The sequence below is a fragment of the Lethenteron reissneri genome, chromosome 64 (genome assembly GCF_015708825.2).
Source record: "Lethenteron reissneri isolate LAM-NWPU_2019-01 chromosome 64, ASM1570882v1, whole genome shotgun sequence".
NCBI lineage: Eukaryota > Metazoa > Chordata > Hyperoartia > Petromyzontiformes > Petromyzontidae > Lethenteron > Lethenteron reissneri.
In genome coordinates this window covers 5801727-5821516 of record NC_083842.1, presented here as the reverse complement: position 1 = coordinate 5821516, position 19790 = coordinate 5801727, and the positions used below count along the sequence as shown (strand labels likewise).

General features: G+C 44.0%; 1 protein-coding gene across 1 annotated transcript in view; it reads left to right on the top strand.

Annotated features, from left to right (window-relative positions):
* LOC133359101 (uncharacterized) overlaps positions 1-19790 on the top strand; it is a 600431-nt gene that overhangs the window by 478291 nt on the left and 102350 nt on the right. The window contains exons 9-11 of the mRNA XM_061577486.1: positions 12026-12082; positions 16082-16118; positions 17580-17696. Coding sequence (XP_061433470.1) covers positions 12026-12082; positions 16082-16118; positions 17580-17696 — 211 coding nt within the window. The remainder of the gene's footprint in view (positions 1-12025; positions 12083-16081; positions 16119-17579; positions 17697-19790) is intronic.

Genomic DNA, 19790 nt, shown 5'->3' with positions numbered 1-19790 from the left:
GTAGAGGCTGTTGAGCAATCACAATGCAATCTGCACAATACGTATTCACTGTTGTACAGTCAAAACACACTTAAAACAAATACCAAAAAGCCCAGATGCACTCGATATGCAAAACAACAAATCTTAATCACTCATTGCAAACAGGGAATAGGTTGTTTTATTACATGTAAAAATGTTATGCATCTCTTTTTTAGCAATCAGTGGCCCAATGACTGTACAGAGCATCTCACGTTGCCTTTTACATCTCAGCTAATTTAACTTTTTTCTGATTGGTTGTATTTGCTCATTTTCACATGTAAAATGTGGCACATTTTGCTTAAGCACTACAATTATAATTGTGCTGTATTATTACAGTTATTTAGTAATGTATGCTCATGGTGTGCAGGAGCCATCTCCCTGCTGACGGACATGGTGAACGGCCCTCATACAATGACTTCACATTGCTGGAGAACATCTTATACTCATCCAAGAAGCTGGTGGAGACTCTCTCCATGATCTCCATCACAGCCGGCATCCGCGGGAAGGTGAGGCCTGGTGCGCGATGGCGTGGACTGCATGGTAATGCTCTATGGGTCCAACGTTGGGCTCAGCCAGGGGAGAGCCTTGAGAGACGCGGAGTCTCTTCCACAATAGAGCCCTGGGGAAGAATAAATGACTCAGTGACAACAAGGCAAGACTTGGTGTCATGCAGGGTGGCAAAACACTGGTGTGAACATTATAATATAATAGACACAGATGAAGAATGACTTTAGATATATGTTAAAGGAAATGTCTAAATATCAATAACACATTCCTGCGGAGGGAGCTGCTAGGAACGTTGGGTTACTCGGTCAATGGCCAGGGTCAACAGCGGCATGGGTATTTCGCAAATATGCCCGACTGTGAGGGCGGGCACAAGCTGGCGTGAGTAGGTTAAACGTTTAGTTTTATAAGGGCACCACGGGGTGACCAGCCCTCCCCCCCAGCCCCACCCCTCCCACCCCCACCCAGCCCACCCTCCCCACCCAGCCCCCCACCACCCCCCCCACCCAGCCCCACCCTCCCCACCCAGCCCCACCCTCCCCACCCAGCCCCTCCACCCCCCCTCCCCAACCACCCAGCCCCTCCCTTCCCACCCAGCCCCTCCCTGCACGACGGACAGACACAATAATCCCCTGTGGGCTGGTGTAACCAGGAGGTTCCTACCAGTAATTTTAGTTTTATCAAGAACCCAACCAAATAGTCCTCCGAGAGGTATACATGGTGAACAATCGCACAGCGTTCTAGGGTTTTACGTTTTTGGGTCAGGGACCAAATGGGGATGGTTGAGGCTACCACCCCACCACCACGGGCAACGATACATATGCAGAGGACAGATATACGTGGTGTGCGCTGTTATGCGGGTGCAACTGAGGTCGAACAGATGTGTGCGGGCAACATGAGGTTTGCACCAACAAATCGCCAGTAATTAAGGGGAGAAGCAGGTGCAAACGAGGGTGAAAAGGTGGGTACCTTGTGCCCAGAAGTTGGAGTCGGGGAGACGGGAGATGGGGGGTGATGATAAGGGCAAGGGCCGGGCTGGTGGCGGCTTGAGGGGGACCACGTGAGGACTCGGAATGAGGAGGGATATATAAGGAGAGTGTGCATGAGCGGAGGGGAGTTGCCCGAGAACCAAGAGTGAAGACATCTCGCCGCTGCCGCTCAAGCCGTCAATGAGACCTCAACTCTCACACCATCGCCGGGGGGTGTTGGCTGAATCCCCCGCCCGGGACAGACGGGTGAGCGGGTATGAGGCATCGTAGGTGAGGGCAGCGGTGGAGATGCAGCGTTCAAAGAGTCGCTGAGTGCGGAGCTGCTGTGTGCAAAGTCGCTGAGTGCGGAGCTGCTGTGTGCAAAGTCGCTGAGTGTGGAGCTGCTGTGTGCATAACTGTTGAGTGCAGAGTTGCTGAGTGCAGGATAGGTGAGGTGCAGAATAGATGAGAGCGGGGAGAAGTCAAGTGTATATGACCGTACAGATAGTTTTAGGAGTGCCTACAACTGGCGCGAGAACAGGAGAAATAAAGTATAAGCAAGGGTAAAAAGGGAGGGGGTACAATATAATCCAACAGAACCCAAAAATAAAGTAACATAAACGCAATGCCCAGGTCTAACCAACTTGTTTTCCCTTGGGAGCAATGATCATTATAGTGTTTGCGGGAATGTAGTTGCATCTGAAGTCCATCTCCCACCCCGGTCTCCCGTTTGCCTGGGTATTCATGCTGGGTTCAGCAGAAATGGTGACTATTTGTCCTCATATTCCAAATCTGTTCCTTTCAGTTTGTGGCTAAGGTGTTCCATTCCCGCTAGGGTGAGGATGGTTCTATGCCAGAGTTCCCAAGAAGGGGATTGTTTTCCTTGTTACTACGTAGAAGGTTTGGACCAATTATGTTGGTGTTTTGGCACTCCCCTTGACTTCAAACCCCCCAGAGTTGAGTCTACCTCGTCTCCGATTGAGGGTGTGCACCGCACGCCACCCGCATACACACACCTCGACAAGGGAGAGAGACGGAGAAGAGACCTACGACACTACATATGTAAAAATGCTCATGGATTGCACTGTTTTGATAGCTTATTTACAAAATACACTTGTTACCCATGACTAAACAATTAGATGTCCCTACAGTTACATTTACAAAACATTACATTTTCTACAGCAGTGTGGTCTGCTGTGGTGTACCCGACACCCTGTCAAGTTGGTGTCACTGCTGTATTTCCTGTAAATGGCCCAGATTCTGCCCCATTCTCTGATGAGATGACCCCATTTTTGGTCACGATCCATAGTTTGGGAACCACTGAGGTAGCGCGACACTATCTAGATTCTCACCAGAGTTTTGTGTGTAGCTTGTCTTTGTGAGTCATTGCATGTGACTGGGTAGAGGGACTGAGTCCAGATTCTCACAAACAGGAGCTTGGTGTGTAGGTCAAGGCTGCACGGCTTAGATGAACAAAAGTCCATCACAGTCACTGGTGAAGTCACCACACCCTGATGCCCTCAGAGATGGGAAAAGTGAATTAATCTTACACATTTCTGGAGAAATGTAATTTGGATATAAATAAGCAATTATCCATGTCATGTATAATTTTTATATAAATTACCAACTATTTTGAGGTGTGTAATTTAGATATGAATTACAATTTTATTTTAGATTACATATTTAAATGACACATCTAAATTACACGTAATTGAGATACTGCCCATATGTGAATGATGCTTGTGCCTTGAATGTATCCCCTTAATGTGATGCATCGCATCTCACACTGAGCTATTCAGGTAAGTGATGTCACCTTCTAATCAGAATCAAAATAGACTGGAGGAGTCGGAAGAGCTATTAAGCTAATTTTCACAGATGTCCAGTATAGAGGCATGTCAGAAAGTTATAACAACAAACCATACAAACACACGATAGGAGTGCAAAGTATAGGAAAAGGAAGTAAATCACAACAAATATAAATAAATTAAACTATTTTTATTTTTCCAGGTAAATCCCACTGACCTATTAGCTTCTTTTTCAGAATCAAGGAGAAATGCTGACTCAGCAGCTGCTCCACAACTGTGACGGTAATGCGCCAATTAGCGAGAAAAGCCAAGAGTGGGTAACATTGAATATCCGTGGAAATGTAACAGGTGGCAATTATTCCAATTGCTGTACTGCCATACCCTGGTAAGCCAGGAGATGCAAGCCTCGATGTGCTTGGGTATGGATTGTCCAGTGTGCTGGTTTACAGCATGCATAGCCACCAGCATTGTGGTTTTACCCAGTGAGGTAATTTGCTAGTAATTTTCAAATTTGGACCTTTACACTGGCAGATGTAACCTATTTTTTTTTAAAATAACGTCACGGCTTCTTTCACTATGAAGCAGACATCGTGCATTTTTTCTTAATATACCCATAGTATTAACCAGGGTGGCCTTTGAGCTCGAACCTCTTCTTCAAGCCGCAAACGCCTTAACGCTGGGCCTTGTTACAACCTCACCTATCACTGTGCTGCAGCGACGTGCGGTCAGGGGAGGCAGGGGAGGCAGAGCCTCACCTGTCATACTTCAATGAAAATAGCTGTTACTAAAAAAAAATATTAAGATTTTTCCACCGATCTGTGTTATAAATGTCATTTCTGTACGATTACAATCATTTTTATAGTCAAAATCGCCAAATTTGCGAAACTCCGCTGCAAATACAGGAAGAGACGAGAGGTGAGGCAGCGACGAGCTCAGCCTCCCCTCTGATTGCGCAACCCTTCAGTAACTGGATTGAGTGCGGGCAATAATCGCGTGCCTGTTACTATCTCAGTATGTCATCAATGTAATGTTTGATTGACCCATTCATTTCATTTCCTCGCCTTCCATACTCCAGGTAACTTATTTCACGTATGTGTATACAGATATTTAGGCTCGCTGGTCTCGTCATGAAACTGCAATGAAAAAGCACCAGGGGATGCAGCTATCACATCTGCCTCACTGAGGGGGACACGTCTAATACGCCCCCCTCCGTGAGGCCACGCCCCCTCAGTGTGTGACTGGCTCTGACACTAGCCAGTGCCTCCCCAGCCATTGACCGCACCACACGTATTGTGAAAAATATTTGAAATAAAAAGAATATGCAATTTACGAAATTATGCAATTTACGAAATTATGCAATTTATAGATAATTAAACGTTGTGTAAGTAATGTATGTTAAATGAGTGTAAGTGTAATGTTCATCAATCGTATGTGTGATTAAATGTGAGAATGTATTATATGGTGTATACTCTAAATCAGGGGCGGTTTCTTCATTAGGGCGATTGGGCGACGCACCACCAATGTCATTCAACCACAGAGTCACGCTAGCCGTCACTGTGCCTCTGGATATAGTCCAATCAGCGTCATGCTACGTTCTGTGGAGTACCGCCTCTTTTTGGGCGATTTCCCTCCAGCTGAGAATCGCCCCGAGTGGTCCCATAGACTTACATTCAAAGATGTTTTTTTTCGAACGGGGCGCTGCAATGCATTCTCTATGGCTTCCGGGAGGGCTCGCCCTAACGTGCTTACGTCATCATACGTGCTTACGTCATCATACGTAAGCACGTTTCATCCAACAATATAATTTGTCGCCACCTAGTGGAATTTTTAATAAAATAAACTTGAGTGGTTTGTTTTAATAGTGAGTATAGAAACGAACAAGATGTATTGTAAGAGTCACTTTATTTTTCATTAATATTAAAGAAGTGAAGTTGCCTTTACATGCTTAAGCTGTTAATTTATCCATTGCATGGGTGGACCTTATCTTTATCAATCATCCAGACATTTGCCCCCCCTGAGAGATTTTGCAGGAGCCGCCACTGCTCTAAATGTGTGTTTGTATATAGGAGTATTATTAATGTGTGTTAGTTTTTATTTGATCAATAGGTGTGTGTATAGTTAAGTGTATTATTATTGACTCTTTCGTTGTCTAGAGGCTGTATTCTGTATAGAAAAATAGGCTTACTGAAAATTAAGGCGACAATACATGACGATAGGAAAGTCCTAAAAATTACAATATTCACACGGAAACGTGCTAAAGAAACGTGCCCATTGTCAAACGGGGGCATCAATTAATTAATTGTTAAGATTATGTGATTTAAATAAATATCTAAAAAAAATAGTATTCATGCGAGTGTGCAGATCTGTAACGCAGATGCTAATCAATTGCCTAGTGGACAGCCATTAATTAATGGACAAGATTATGCAATTAAAATAAATAACCCAAAACAATAGTGTCCATGCGAGTGTGTAGATTCGTAAAATGGATGCTTATTAAATGGCTAGTGGCACATCAATGAATTCGCGGGCAAGATTATGTAATGAAAAGAAAACAAATGACAAATACTTCTAAACGACCGTATTCATGCAACTTAAGGGACAGAACAATGCTTCTCCACGACCAGTTAATAATTAACACACCACCTTCGAATGGCAGCTCTTTGCGAATCAAAACCCCGCGGAACAATCTTATTTGTACCAATATGCGCATTGTGTGTGTGTTGGAGGGCAGTTACCACGAGGACCAGTAATTATAGCGGGTAGTATGGTTTGGAGTTTGTCCACGTACGATCTTGGCTAACTGTGGTCTGTTCCGGAGACGGGGCAGGCTTGATATACGGCGTTTCCCTGTACCGAAAATACTTCAGGTCCCCAATAGGGGACGTTGGGTCGGCGTGTGTGTGTGTCTAAAACACGGCGTCGGTCAGGCTCCGTCCACAGTGGAGTGGTTGTCGATTCGGCACGCTACTCAGCTGGCTGCGGTGCCCGTGCTGGCAGGGATCGATGGGTCCGGCTCCGTCTGCGGTGGTGTGTGCGATGGTCACGTCGCCACATAGCGCTCGCAACTCATCCGCTGGGCAACAGTGCGGCACCCCCCGTGGTACCAGACATGGTTGATTGTGCCTCGAGCTCGACCTTTGCTGGAGGGTGCTCGTCTTCTGAGTCAGTACGCTCGTGGTTAGTCGTTAGCCGCTGTGCTGCTGGTCAGTCCTCATTGCTTGTCAGGAGCAGCTTGCTTCGCGCGACCACCCTTGGTACCCCCCCTCCCTCAGGAGGGCTCCTGCTGTGCGCTTCTCGTCACACCTCCTCACTCACTCTTCACGCCTCCTCGCTCCCTCACTCTCCAAAACTCATCAAAACTCTTATCAGAATGCAGTCGCTTGGACAGCAATTCATGCATTCTCGATATTAGTGTATAACTCCAATCTCCACTTAACTTCTCACCCGTCTTATCTGATCACAATATTATATGAAAATGTATTTCCACACATCTTAGCCTCTCACAACTCTTATAGCTTGGTACAGTATAACTTCTCACAGTCCTTGACTCTGCAAGCGACTCAAAACATAAGGGATGAAGGTAGAATAAAACTTTCAGCGCTACTCAGTCTGCCAGCGCCGAACTCACACTAAGCAACACATAGCCCCTTTCCTCTGCAAGACTCGACACCCATGGTTAATTTCGAGGACCATAACCCCGGAGCTTGTCATTGCAAGACTGGTTTGGTGGTTCTGTCTTCGTCGTTTATATCCAAATTCTTTGATTTTGCTCCTTCGCTCGTCATCGTCAGTTTTTGGTCTTTGATTTCTCTCACAAAGGAGCAGGTTTCCTTTTGATTGTGACCGTTTGTCCGGGTATGCGTGTCTGTGTGTCTGTTTTAGTTTATCTTCTTGGTTCTTTCGGTAAGTCACGTAGAATGGAAACAATAAAAATAATAAAATAAAACATAATAAAATTATTCTCTTGACGTTTCGGCTACAACGCAAGCAGCCGTCTTCAGGTGAAGAATGAAACACTGCCAAGCTTGGAGCGTATATATAAGCTGGGTTGGAGGTGGAAGAAGAGCGCCTTGACAAAATAATTGCATATCAAGAGGAATTTAGCATATTTATAGGAAATGCGTAGGAGGTGGGCGGGGGGTTCAAAGTCATATTATGCCCATGTATTTTGCAGGATTAGCAGCATCAAAGGGATGGGGTAGGGGGAAGCATTAACAAAGGGAGGGAATGTTAATAGTATGTAGAAGCAACGAAACATGTCAATGGGAGAGCGGCGAAAGGAGACCCGCAGCAGAGCAAATAATCCATTCCCTGTGGAGAACACAAGATACACAGTCAATGCCATTGAGTGGACTGCGGTCTGAAAGTCACCGTAAATGTGAACAACAATCAGTTAAGATCCGAAATGGTTTATTACGTCCTTCACATCAAGGACCTTTTTATCTGGCTGCCTGGATATCCTGAGCCAGTGATTGTCACCTCGGCCATACTTCCCCCTTCCTCTGGAGGTCATCTTTAGTCTTTTGGATGCAGATGTTTTTGATTGCTCCTAAGTATGGTGTCTGTAGCCTTGTTTATTGTGAAACGGCCTTCCCCCTCTTTAGGTCGGCTCATCCTTAGAAATTAATTCCTGCTGTAGCATGTAATAACAGCCACTGGGAAGACAAAGGCGTTTGTGCAGGCTCTGCTTATACCCCTGGAACACATTATTTTGGTCGTAGAGAATTGAAAAAATTCGTATTGTATATGTTCTAAATGATCAAAACTTCTATCATTCGTTATCAAGTGTATATGTCTAACCCATATCTCTTGGCACTATATAGAGATCGGTGGGTGTTAATAAACATGTAAATAGTCGTAGTAAAAAACTGAGCTACATAATCATATAACAATACATTCTATCAAGTTAACATTGAAGCCTATGTTTCAAATTATTCATGAGGTGGTGGTCAATCCAGTTTTACAACTTCCCAAGCTAAGTTTGTGAATAACTAACCTCCAGATTAGAGGCCGACCGAAATTCGGTGCCGAAAGTTGGCAAATGGCCTCTTTCTGCGTACTTTTGGTTTCGGCCGAAAGTACATTTTTAACTTTCGGTTTCGGCCGAAAGTAAATTTTTTACTTTCGGTCTGGTTTCGGTTTCGGCCGAAACTGATATTGACTTTCGGTCATCAACTGAATATCTATTTTTAGAATATAACGCTAGTACTACGTCTATCACTCTGCCTATTGGCCGGTCAGTCGGCGCTAGGTAATCCTATGCGATAGGCTGCAAATACACACACCCGTCAGCAGCAGCAGCTTGGGAGCGAGGTTACAGCCGCAACCATGGTCTGCTAATGTATATACGACCGGTCAACAGACGGCAGCCTGCATTTTCATCCGTGGGTGGAGTCTCTTTGGCGGGACGACAACAAAGTGCCTCTGTTGTCTGTTCCCAGCCGCCTGCCCGCCTTGGCTTATGTGTTGCATTCGCTTCAGTCTACACGCGTGTTGATACCAAGATGCAAAGTCTGACAATATTGATATTCAGTTAGTTAATAGTTCCGTAGCGAATTAGTGATAACGAAATTACGAATCTGAGTGAAGTAGAAAATACAAATTAATAAACGGAGCAGTTAATCACCGTGAAGAATGTTGAAACATGCAGTGTGGGATTACTTCACTAAAGTCGATTGATGCAAGCAAGGCGCAGCAACCTGCTGGGCGAGAATGCGGAAAAAATGTTGTTTCTTAACTACAACATTCGTTTGTTTGGATATAATTGCTAAGTAAGTAACACCTAAAGATTGTATATTTAGCAACTCTTACTGCAGGCTCTGAATGATTAGTTTTAGAGTTCTTTTTAATTAAAGTAGCATTGCATCATGACATATTTCATAAATCTTGTCTTCAGGAACTTCGGTTATATACCTTTCTGTTTCGGTCTTGGTCGAAAGTGTAGTTAAGCTTTCGCTTTCGGCTTTGGCCGAAAGTGTAATTAAACTTTCGGTTTCGGCTTCGGTTTCAGCCGAAAGTGTAATTAAACTTTTGGTTTCGGCTTCTGGTTTTGTGGCCGAAAGTGTAGTTCAACTTTCGGTTTCAACCGAAAGTAATTTTTTTACTTTTTGTCTGGATTCGGTTTCGGCCGAAACCAGAAATTCAGTTTCGGTCGGCCTCTACTCCAGATGTCTTTTGTGTGGAAGAGGCAGGGGTGGGTGCTCCTTGGCCTTTGTTGTCTTGAGGGGAGGAGTTAACAGGTCTACTCCACTGGATTTTTTTTGGAACCCGCTCAATCCAGATCTATATAAAAAAAGATTGCATTCAAAATAGGCTCTTAATATAATTTTCTGGAAAAGGCATATATACAACAACTGTCAGTGGCTGTCGCTCAGCACAATGCACGGCTGTGAGGAGTCTCTGTTGGTCAAGATCAGGGGTGGGCAAACTTTTCACTCGCGGGCCACAATGGGTTCTAAAATTAGACAGAGGGGCCGGGCCAGGAACAGATGGATGGAGTGTTTGTGTGAACTAATATAAATGACATGTAAAAATCATTACATGAAAGGATTTGGCCTTTAACAGGTAACAAAGCATTTATTTGCAAGGAAATTTAACAAATTGCCCAAACATGAACAATACAAAAACATGTAACGTGACTGATGAAACATCATGAAAACATCTGAGGCCTGCGCCCAAACCAATTACCTCACTTGAACTTCTTTATTATCTACATTAACAGGTTAGAGCAGCCACACAGGCTGTGTGATGGAGATTTGGCTCCAACCTCGCTGCAGCAACAGATCATCATTATATTATTTTTATTATATTATTTTATTATATTATATTATTATATTATTTTATTTTATTATGTTTTATTTTTATTATTTTATTCCCTTCTACGTGACTTTACCGAAAGAACCAAGAAGAACAGATCATCACTTTCAGTTTCAGTGGGAACAGTGTTGTTGATCTCCCATTTTTGCCAGTGCATCCAAGTCTGGAGTTATTTTGGTTGTGGCAATTCTCAGTATAGATCTGAGGTGATGATCCGTTAACTTTGATCTGTGACGGGCTTTGTTGGCGTTCATGACGTTGAATGTCTGCTCACACACATACGTCGAGCCAAAGAAAGTCAGTATCTTCTGTGCAGTCCTCCGGAGGTTTGGAAACGTGGCTCTGTTAAGTGAAGCATAAAAGTCATTCAGTTTAACAGAGTTGAACTTCTCCTTTAGGACGGAGTCAGACTGTAGATCTATCAGTTCCAACTGCAGCTCCTGTGGTGCTGTTTCAGGGTCTTGTGACAGGGGACAGGACACCAGCTGAAGTGACTTCAATGTTTTCGAAATCAGAGAACCTACGGCAGAATTCTCCGTGCAGGTCGTCAAGCGATTTGCTGTATTTTTTTGCGTTTCGCGGTGCCTCTTCCTGCATGGCAAGTGTGGGGAAATGAGCGAAAGATTTGTTCGCAATTTGTCCGGAGAACAAAGTGAGCTTGGATTTGAAGGCTTTCACATGTTTGTACATGTCCTGAACAAACTGATTTTTCCCCTGCAGTTTCACATTCAGCTCATTCATGTGTGAAAATATGTCCACAGCAAACGCAAAGTCACTAAGCCAGTTCTTGTCGCTTAGCTCAGGGAATTCGTCAGATTTTCCCATCAACTCCAAAAATGCGATGATGTCCTCTTTCAGCTCCCACACTCGTTGTAACACTTTCCCCAAACTTAACCAGCGGACACGAGAGTGGTACAGCAAGTCCTGATGATCCGCATCAGTTTCCTCCAGGAACGTAATAAACTGACGGTGCTGAAGTCCCCTTGCTCGTATAAAGTTCACAAGTTTTACGACTGGATTCACGACATGATTAAGCTGCAATACAGACTTACACAGGGATTCCTGATGGATGATGCAGTGAAGGAAAATAAGATCCTGGACAGGGTTTTCCTTTTTCACTTTATCCTGGATTCTTTTCAGCAGCCCAACATTTTTTCCAGTTAAATTTGGCGATCCATCCGTTGTGACATTGACAAGTTTGCTCCGAGGTAGCGTCATTCTTTCGATTACAGCAGATAACTGGTTATACAAGTCCTCTCCCCGTGTTGTTCCTTTCAGGGACTCCATGGTCAAAAACTCCTCTGTTATCGCAAAACTGTCGTCAATGCCTCGGATAAAAATGAGGAGCTGAGCAGTGTATTTTACGTCCGTACTTTCATCCAGTGCTAGTGAATATAATTCAAAGGAATCAGACTTTTTGTTTAATTGACTGGCTATATTTTTATCAATCAGTTCCACACGGCGAGTCACAGTCCTGCGTGATGAACTGACTTTTTCAAATTTGCTTTTGATCTCCGGACACAAGATGTCTGCTGTCTGTACCATGTATTCTTTTACAAACTTGCCTTCGGAGAAAGTGGTAATGAGTGGTAATGTTGGTGAGAAGAAGTTTTTAAAGAAAATTTAAATCGAAGTGAAGAAGGAAATTATAGAAAAGTTTGTATAATTAATGATTTTTCAAACTTTAATTATGTTTTCTGTGCTTAAAACTCTTTAAAAAACTGTGGGGTCTAGAACGGACTCGTGAAATTCGGAGAGAACTCGGAGTTAAGTTTGTTTGTTTTGTTGTATACGGCCCGCAGGCCGTACTTTGCCCATGTCCGGGGGGCGGGGGGTGCCTGACTCGTCTCGGCTCACACCACACACGGATCTCTCTGCGTGAGAAAGGATGACTGATCCCTGCTTTGCCCCCAGACGCTGCAGTCGGGAGCCGAGCTGGATCAAGAGGCACTGCAGGAAATTCTCCCCAAGGTGAGACAGGTCCTAATGCTCTCTAAAAACCAGCTTTGCACCACGCGCAACATGCGCACCACACGCAATGCACGGGAGCGACACTTCACGCGTGACACAACGGAGTGCCACCTGGCTGTGCTCCCTGCATGCGATACATTACACTTGTCGGTGATGCATTCCTTACAAAGCAGACGTGTCATTAAGCTGGTGTGTGGGTAGGAGGCACAGCTGATGCATATATCAGTCATCTCAGTACACCCATGCCACCTGGGTCTGTCCCATGACCTCTTGTCAGCGAGCCTTCGACACCTCATGTGACCTTAAAGTGCACCTGGCCTGGCACGTGGTGATGTATTGTATATGTCGGGTCTTGAAAACTAAATAAAAATAAGAAAATAAAATGAACATTCTAAAATAGGCGCATGGATTATGGTAATGAAGGAGATGATCATATTGAGTTATGCTAATGTGTGCAATTATGCTAATGTATTAAGTTATGCTAATTATACTTAGCTTTGTTGTCTTGGGTTGTATTATAAATCGGGATAATACAATTAGTTGTATGAAGTTATGCAAGTGTGATGTAATTATGCTAAATTAAGTTCGGCTTCGTTGTCTAGGGTCGTATTATCAATCGGAATAATACAATTATCCTCGCTCTAACATTTACTGATTATATCTTAGTGTGTTTATGTCAGGTCTCCAAAATTCATATCTCAACGCAGGATACAGTTCGTATAACTATGTTTATTATGCATGAACTCAGGAAGGAACCACGCAGACTCTTCTGTGTTAAGCAATTTTAATTTCTAAACAAAAACATAACACTCTAATATTCGAACTCTTATGCTTGGAATTATCAACACAGTACCACTGGGGAAGTTCCCCTCATTGATCCATACATTTAACCATCAATGATTACGTTGTCAAACTGGGCAACCGAACAATTGATTAATTCCACCGAGTAACGCGAGCATATACGGCGATAGGGAAACGTCCTTAAACATGCATGTGACGATATTCATATGAAAGGCAATAAAATATTATATCCCGAAGGCAAAAGTATATGTGAATAGATTAATCGGCCAGATTATATAATTACCGAAATGTCTTGGAACAATGGTGTGCAGCAGTGTATGCCTGCTTACGCAAGATGCTTATCTTTTGGCTAAGGCTTCAATTCATTCGTGGGCAAGATTCTGTGATCAAAAGAAAGGTTTAACACAATATTCTCCCTGTGAGCGTGTAGATTCGTAACGAAGATTTCAAACGTTTAATTTACATCGATGAATCTATTGGTAATTTTTGATGCGATTAAAAAGAAAAATAACGACTAATGTACTTATAAACGACCGTATTCATATCACTCAATGAGCAGCGAGGTTCTTCGTTATCACTAATAGTTGACACACCCTTGTCATTAGTATTCTTATCATCAGTCCGGGTATGTGTTTCAGGTGCGTGTGGGGATTTGTCTCCTTGATTCTTATTGTTAGTCCGGGTATGTTTATGTATGTGAGCATGTTTTGGTTCCCTTGGTCAATTTTTGCATTGAGCAGACGCCGGCGATGCGTGGTGGCGTGTGAATGTGGGCGTGTCATACGAACGGCTTTGGAGCTCCCCCTCTCGCTCAGGGCGTGTCCGCTGTTAGCTGCCGGCTCTCTCCGCTGCTGGATGAGCTGTGTCGGCACGATGCTTGTCCTTGAAGAAGCTCGGTCGCTCTTGTCCCTCGTCCGCTGGCAAGCTGACACCTGTGTTCGGTGGTGCTGCTGCGCGCTCTCTCCAGCTCCGTGTTCTCTGGCGGTGAACGATGCGCTCGCAGTTCGTTCGCTGGTGGCAGACACCCTTGCTGGATGGAGCTGGTTCTCTGTGATGTTGGCTTGGTCGATGCTTGTCGCTTTCTGCCCTTTCTCAAGGTTGATTGCTGGACGTTGCTCGTCAGCTCAACTCGAACTGCAGCGGCTCGTGGGAGCTGACACTCAGTGTAGAACGATTTTCGAGGAATACTTCTTCTGTCAGCGCTGAACTTGCACTGGGTAGCACATCGCTACTCAGCGAGCCTCGCCATCCTTGGTTGATTGCAGAGCCCTTCTGTTGCTCCGTGGTGATCTTCGGTAGCTGCTGGAGTCTTCTTCTGCTGGAGTCTTCTGAAACTGCTGGAGTCTTCTGAATTGTATTCGCACAGCTCTTAAACGACTGTGAAAGCTTAGTACAATACAACTTATCGCAATCCTTTACTTTGCAAGCGACTCAATACATCAGGATAAATGTAGAATAAACTTTCAGCGATACGCTGTCGGCCCATGCCGAACTCCGCTCTTAACAACACATCGTCACTTCTCTCTGCGAGGTGACACCCATGGTTGATGTCGAGCCCATGTCCCTCTCCCAGACTCCCCGCAGCCTGCTCCCTTGCAAGACTGAAACTCATGATCTGTGTCCGTGCTTAAATGAAAATTCGCCCACCTTGGCTCGCCTTCTCACGAAGGACCGGAATTTCCTTTGATGTCACTCTGCGGTGGGGGAAGTTGGGCATGTGTCCGTGTGTGTGTTCTGATTCATTAAGCCATCTGTTAAGTCTGTGGAAAACAGATACCCATTCTGCTACCTCGGTGTATTATTGCAATAAACTCTCTGTGAGTTTCATTTCCCCCACTTCCCTCTCTGCCCTCGCGGTGGGTGTGACATTCTTTGTCACACAAAAGCTTTTCAAGTTGTGTCCTGTTGTACCGTTTGGAAGTTAAAACAAAAACTCATTTTACATCTTATTTTATAGTTATGATTCTGTAAGTGACTCAATGTATGTTTTGTAGCCGTGTTCACAGTATTTCCATCGTGGTTTGATTTATTTCTAAGGGGAGATGCTCTTTTGCCTGTGTGTGCAAATCTTGCTATCACGTGCTGCTGGAAGGACAAAGGCGGCTAGGAGGATTCTCTGGAATACATTTTATCTTGGTTATATATGATTGACTTATTTCCCCTTTTATTGTTTTGGGCGACCCTCGGTCCAATACTTCATAATTATTATTTGGTTTATTTTTTTTCAAGATTTGTGATTTAGCATTGTTATTACCGCGTGTTTCTTAGGGTTTTATTAACCTTTGTTGTCTATCTGTATTCAGGGGTTTGTGCTGTTTTACTCGAGTTATGTTTTGGTGTCCTGAGGTTAGAGGTCTAAGTGTTTTCACTTAAGCTTTCTCGTCTGCCAGAATTCATATTCCTTTTTTTTGTAAAATCACGTCAATAGCAAGATACAAGAAACAATATGGGAGGAGAATGAGAGTAAAATAAGGTAATTAATAACGCTAAGGCCACCAATGTGGCTACAGTCTGGTTTTAATCTGGTTGAGTGTGTTGACAGTCTATGTTATACACTTATTCTGGTCGCTAATTTTCTGATTTTTTCGTTAACTGAGATAACCTGTCTGTATGGTTTTTGCTGCCCTGGACAAGCTGGCGACATCTGTTTGGCGGCGGTCTTTTAAGTTGTGATGAGATCTCCCCAGAATCTCATTCGAGAACTCCCCCCTCTCTCCTTTATACCAAGGTTTTTTTTTATTACCATTATTTCCGGCTGCCTGGTTTCTGAAAGGCAGCTGTTGTGTGGGGTGTGGGTGGTGGTTACATTTTTGTTTGTGCTCCAAGCGACCTTGCGATTGATTATATACAAAAATATTGGCAGAATTATTCTTAATATTGATCATGCAAAAAGGCCTATATATACAACAGATGGCACCGTCACGTTGTGGTGAATGGCGGGTATTGGTATGTGGGCAGTGGGATCCGATGAATATTAATTTAATCAAATTCATTCATGGAGCTTAAACAATGAAAATAAATAAACATTAATGGAGTTACATTGTGCCGAGCAAAGGACATTTCATCAGATGCAGCGATAAAAAGGCAGTGACATTGACGATGATCATCATGAGAGTGACGTGAAGACGAGTGTAGCAGTCAGCGTGCATGTATCTCGACCTCTCCACTCTGTCTCCCTGTCTCTCGCTGTGAGCGCAGCTGAGAGAGAAGCTGAAGGTGGAGACAAAGAGACGAGGTGAGGAGCACTCAGTGTGTGTCACTTGCCATCAGCGTGTGTGTCACTTACACTCAGCGTGTGTCACACTCAGCGTGTGTCACTTACACTCCGTGTGTGTCACACTCGGAGTGTCATTTACACTCGGTGTGTCATTTACACTCGGTGAGTCATTTACACTCCGTGTGTGTTACACTCCGTGTGTGTCACTTACTCTCCGGAATTATCACAACTATCACAGAGTACTCACCTACAACAAAGATCCCCAGAATAGCCTCAACAGACTATTGGGGCAAGTGCTGTTAGCGAGCAGCTATGAAGGCCGGCAAGGCACACGAGGGTGTGGGTGGCCAGCACCATGCCCGGCCGCCTTTGTCTCCTGAGTGGCAATGTTTACACACTGCCAGGTCCTCATTTGAAGCTGAGTCGACCTAGAGGAGACCCAGGGCTGGTTCACTGGTGTTGACCGTGACCGGGAACCGAACTTGGGTCACTGAGTTCGTTGAGCAGCACACTAACTGCTACACTACTGCTCCCCACTCAGTAGTGTGACACAAACAACAACCGCCATTTGCCACTGAGTAACGGTGACGTCACCACGGCGCATGTGCCAGGCTATTGTGCACTTTAAGGCCACGTGAAGTATCGAAGGCTCGCTGGCAGGAGGTTACGGGACAGACCCAGGTGCTATGGGTTAATTGACTGAGGTGATTGGCAGTGTCATTATGACCTGTTCCGGTTTGGCAGTAGAAGTCTCACTCCAAATCAGTCGAGTGGTATTACCTTTACATCAGCTGTGTAACATTATGGGGAAGCTACCTGGCCTGTTGTTCCATATAAAGCTTCAGGTCTTATCGGTCATAGTTATAACCTCTCTTATCTACAATTGCGAAGCGTGGGGGTTTTAAGGAAAAGCATTAAGTCTGTCCTCCCTCCGTTCCATCCTAAGTATAAACACCCGCGATTGTATGAGGAGTGCACAGATCCTTGAAAGATCTGGACACGTTTCCATCCGTGAGCTCTAGCAGTCCAGGCTGCGTTCACTAGGTTATATAGCCTGCATACCCAGTCACTGCATGCCCAAGTAGCTTCTGTTTCACTAGATAGTGGGAGCTAAAGCCTGGAAAGAATGTTACCGTGCAGTTGGAAGCATTTGGCCTCCCAACAACAATGGAGGGCAGACGGGCGATACTCAGAACTACGAGCACAGCTCCAGCTGGTTAAAACAAAATAATTTGGCACAGCGGAGACCACAGGTGGTGCATCTGCCAGTCATCTCAGTCAGTCAAACCATAATATCTGGGTTTGTCCTGTGACCTATCAGCCTTTCGACACGTTACGTGGCTGAAAAATGCATCGAGCCTGGCACAAGCACTGTAGTGATTATTATTGTTGAGTGTTGTAAGAGTCTTACACTGAGAATGAGTGTCTCACAGTGAGTGATGCATGAGTGTAAGAGTGGCGCTGTCTTGGTTCACACAGATTACAGGCTCGAGTGGGGAGACATCGCCGTTCCCCAGAACCGCATCTTTGGGAATAAATGGCCAAAGTCAGAGGACGGCAAAGTCTACGTGCCCTACAAGGTGTCCCTCGCCTTCTGTGAGTGTTCCGCCTCAAGTGTTAGACACGTGCTGGTTAATGTAATCATGGGTTAATTCCTTTTTATTCAAGCATTAACAATTTAAAATTTTGATACTTGGTTTCCTAATATCTGGAGCTTCTTTCAAGACATACACCACCATAATCACACACACTTAACCTTTTTTGCTATGTGCAGCTGGGTGCCTCTTTTGTCTAAAACGATGCTTTCGCTGTTTTGCACCCATACGTTTTTCTATTAAAACGTTTGCATGAAATAATTTCATTTTATTATCACTCTAATGATTTAAGAAGCCACAATAAAGGTTTTTTTGGGTTAGATTGCGTGAATATAAATGTGTTGTGAAACCTGCCACCACCTGATGCAGCCAATTAGTCACGTAAACAAAATGTGCTAATTAGTTACTACTTCAGCATACCAGTGTGATGGAGAGTAAACCCTCCCTGGGAGATGAAGGCCTACGTGTTAAACTGCCTGAAGTAGCCACCTACATCTAAGCCATTGCTGCTGCTACAGAAACTGCAACAATCCTCTTTGGGGAAAAAGTGTTTTGGTTGCTCTTCAAATTACCGTGAGTAAACGTTCTCAGAATTACCATTCAAATTAATCTGTAGAAAAAGTCCTTGAAAGACCTCGCACGTTCCGGTCATGAAATGCTAATTTTCCTGCTCCTTGTGCTTCATCCCTGTTCCTCGATTTTCGTGTGCCTAGTTCTTTCTGTGCCTTGTTCACCCTCTTCATTAAAGACCGATATCTTTAGCTGCTTTTAAAATAAACTTTGAGCAATGTACCTCCCACCGCCGAGAGACTGGAAGGGGGACCAGATTGAGGGTAGAGTTCGCATGAACAGAGTGGCACTCGTTTAGAAAAAAGTGCGGCACCCAATGTGTAGCGGGGTCTAAATTATGTAGAGCTGTGCTATGTGTGAATTTATAATCAATTGACCATAATCGCTTTTGGGCAAAGAGATTGCTGTGATAGGCTGTAGGCGAGTGGATAATAAGGAACATTTGTCTCTAAAGAAAAAAGTTACTCAATTACTTTGTAGGATTGGTGTGTGTGCTTACATTCAACCAAAGATCAAACCATATCCCCAGAGCTTTGATGAATTGATATTTCCTTTGGAAAAGCGTTAGCAAAAATTATTTTCAATTCACAAATCATTGACCCTAGTGGAAGAGATGGAATTCTAACTCATGATTGGGATATAATCTCGCAGTTAGTGAATTAGTTATATGTATCTCGCTATCACAAAAAATGCGCATCACATAAGATACAGAATCTCAGATGAAGAGGAAGTTCCAGATGTCATACTTGAAGAGGTCAACTCTGTCGATTGTAGTGTGAACAAGGGGATAGTTCCTGGACCAGATGGTATAATCATGAACATTATCAAAGAAGAGGGACATTGCAATGACTAGAGGATATACATTTAGAACCATCATAGTGCATCAGTTATTATTGGCATGCATTCTGACATCACGCAAACTTTGACATCACAGGTCCAGTAATTATATTTGTTACGTCTGATAATTACCAATGACTTGGTATTAGAAGTAACATAACCCTTTATTCGGCATTTAAGGTGATGTAATCACATTCCTTGATTTTGTTTTGATTACTTTGATTAAATTAACATACATACGATAAAGAGAAATACACACTATCTGAGGAATCCCATCTGCTCTCAGGGACGGATAGTGAACGACCTCAGACCCTAGCGCTGTGGTAGCAAAGAGAGAACATTTGTTGTAACTCTGTAATGAACATGACTTTCGATATATAGGAAGTATAGCTTTACCTTCTTATATACATGGCATAATCATACAAGTAGGCCTCTAACTAAGCCTAGAGAGGCTCGAGTTGGGAATCATGACGATTCCTTAAGTCGCCAGGTGGGGGACTGTGAAATGAAGATTTTACACGTGCAGAGAGTCCATTTCGTGTGTTTTTTTTATGAATCTGTGCCACTCACTCAACACAAGTTGTTTAGAAATTAGAAAGGCCAGATACCAACGCTGTCAAATACATGCATTGGGGACTCAATGAATAAGTCATAAGTCACACATGATTGATGCTTTCCAAAGACAATA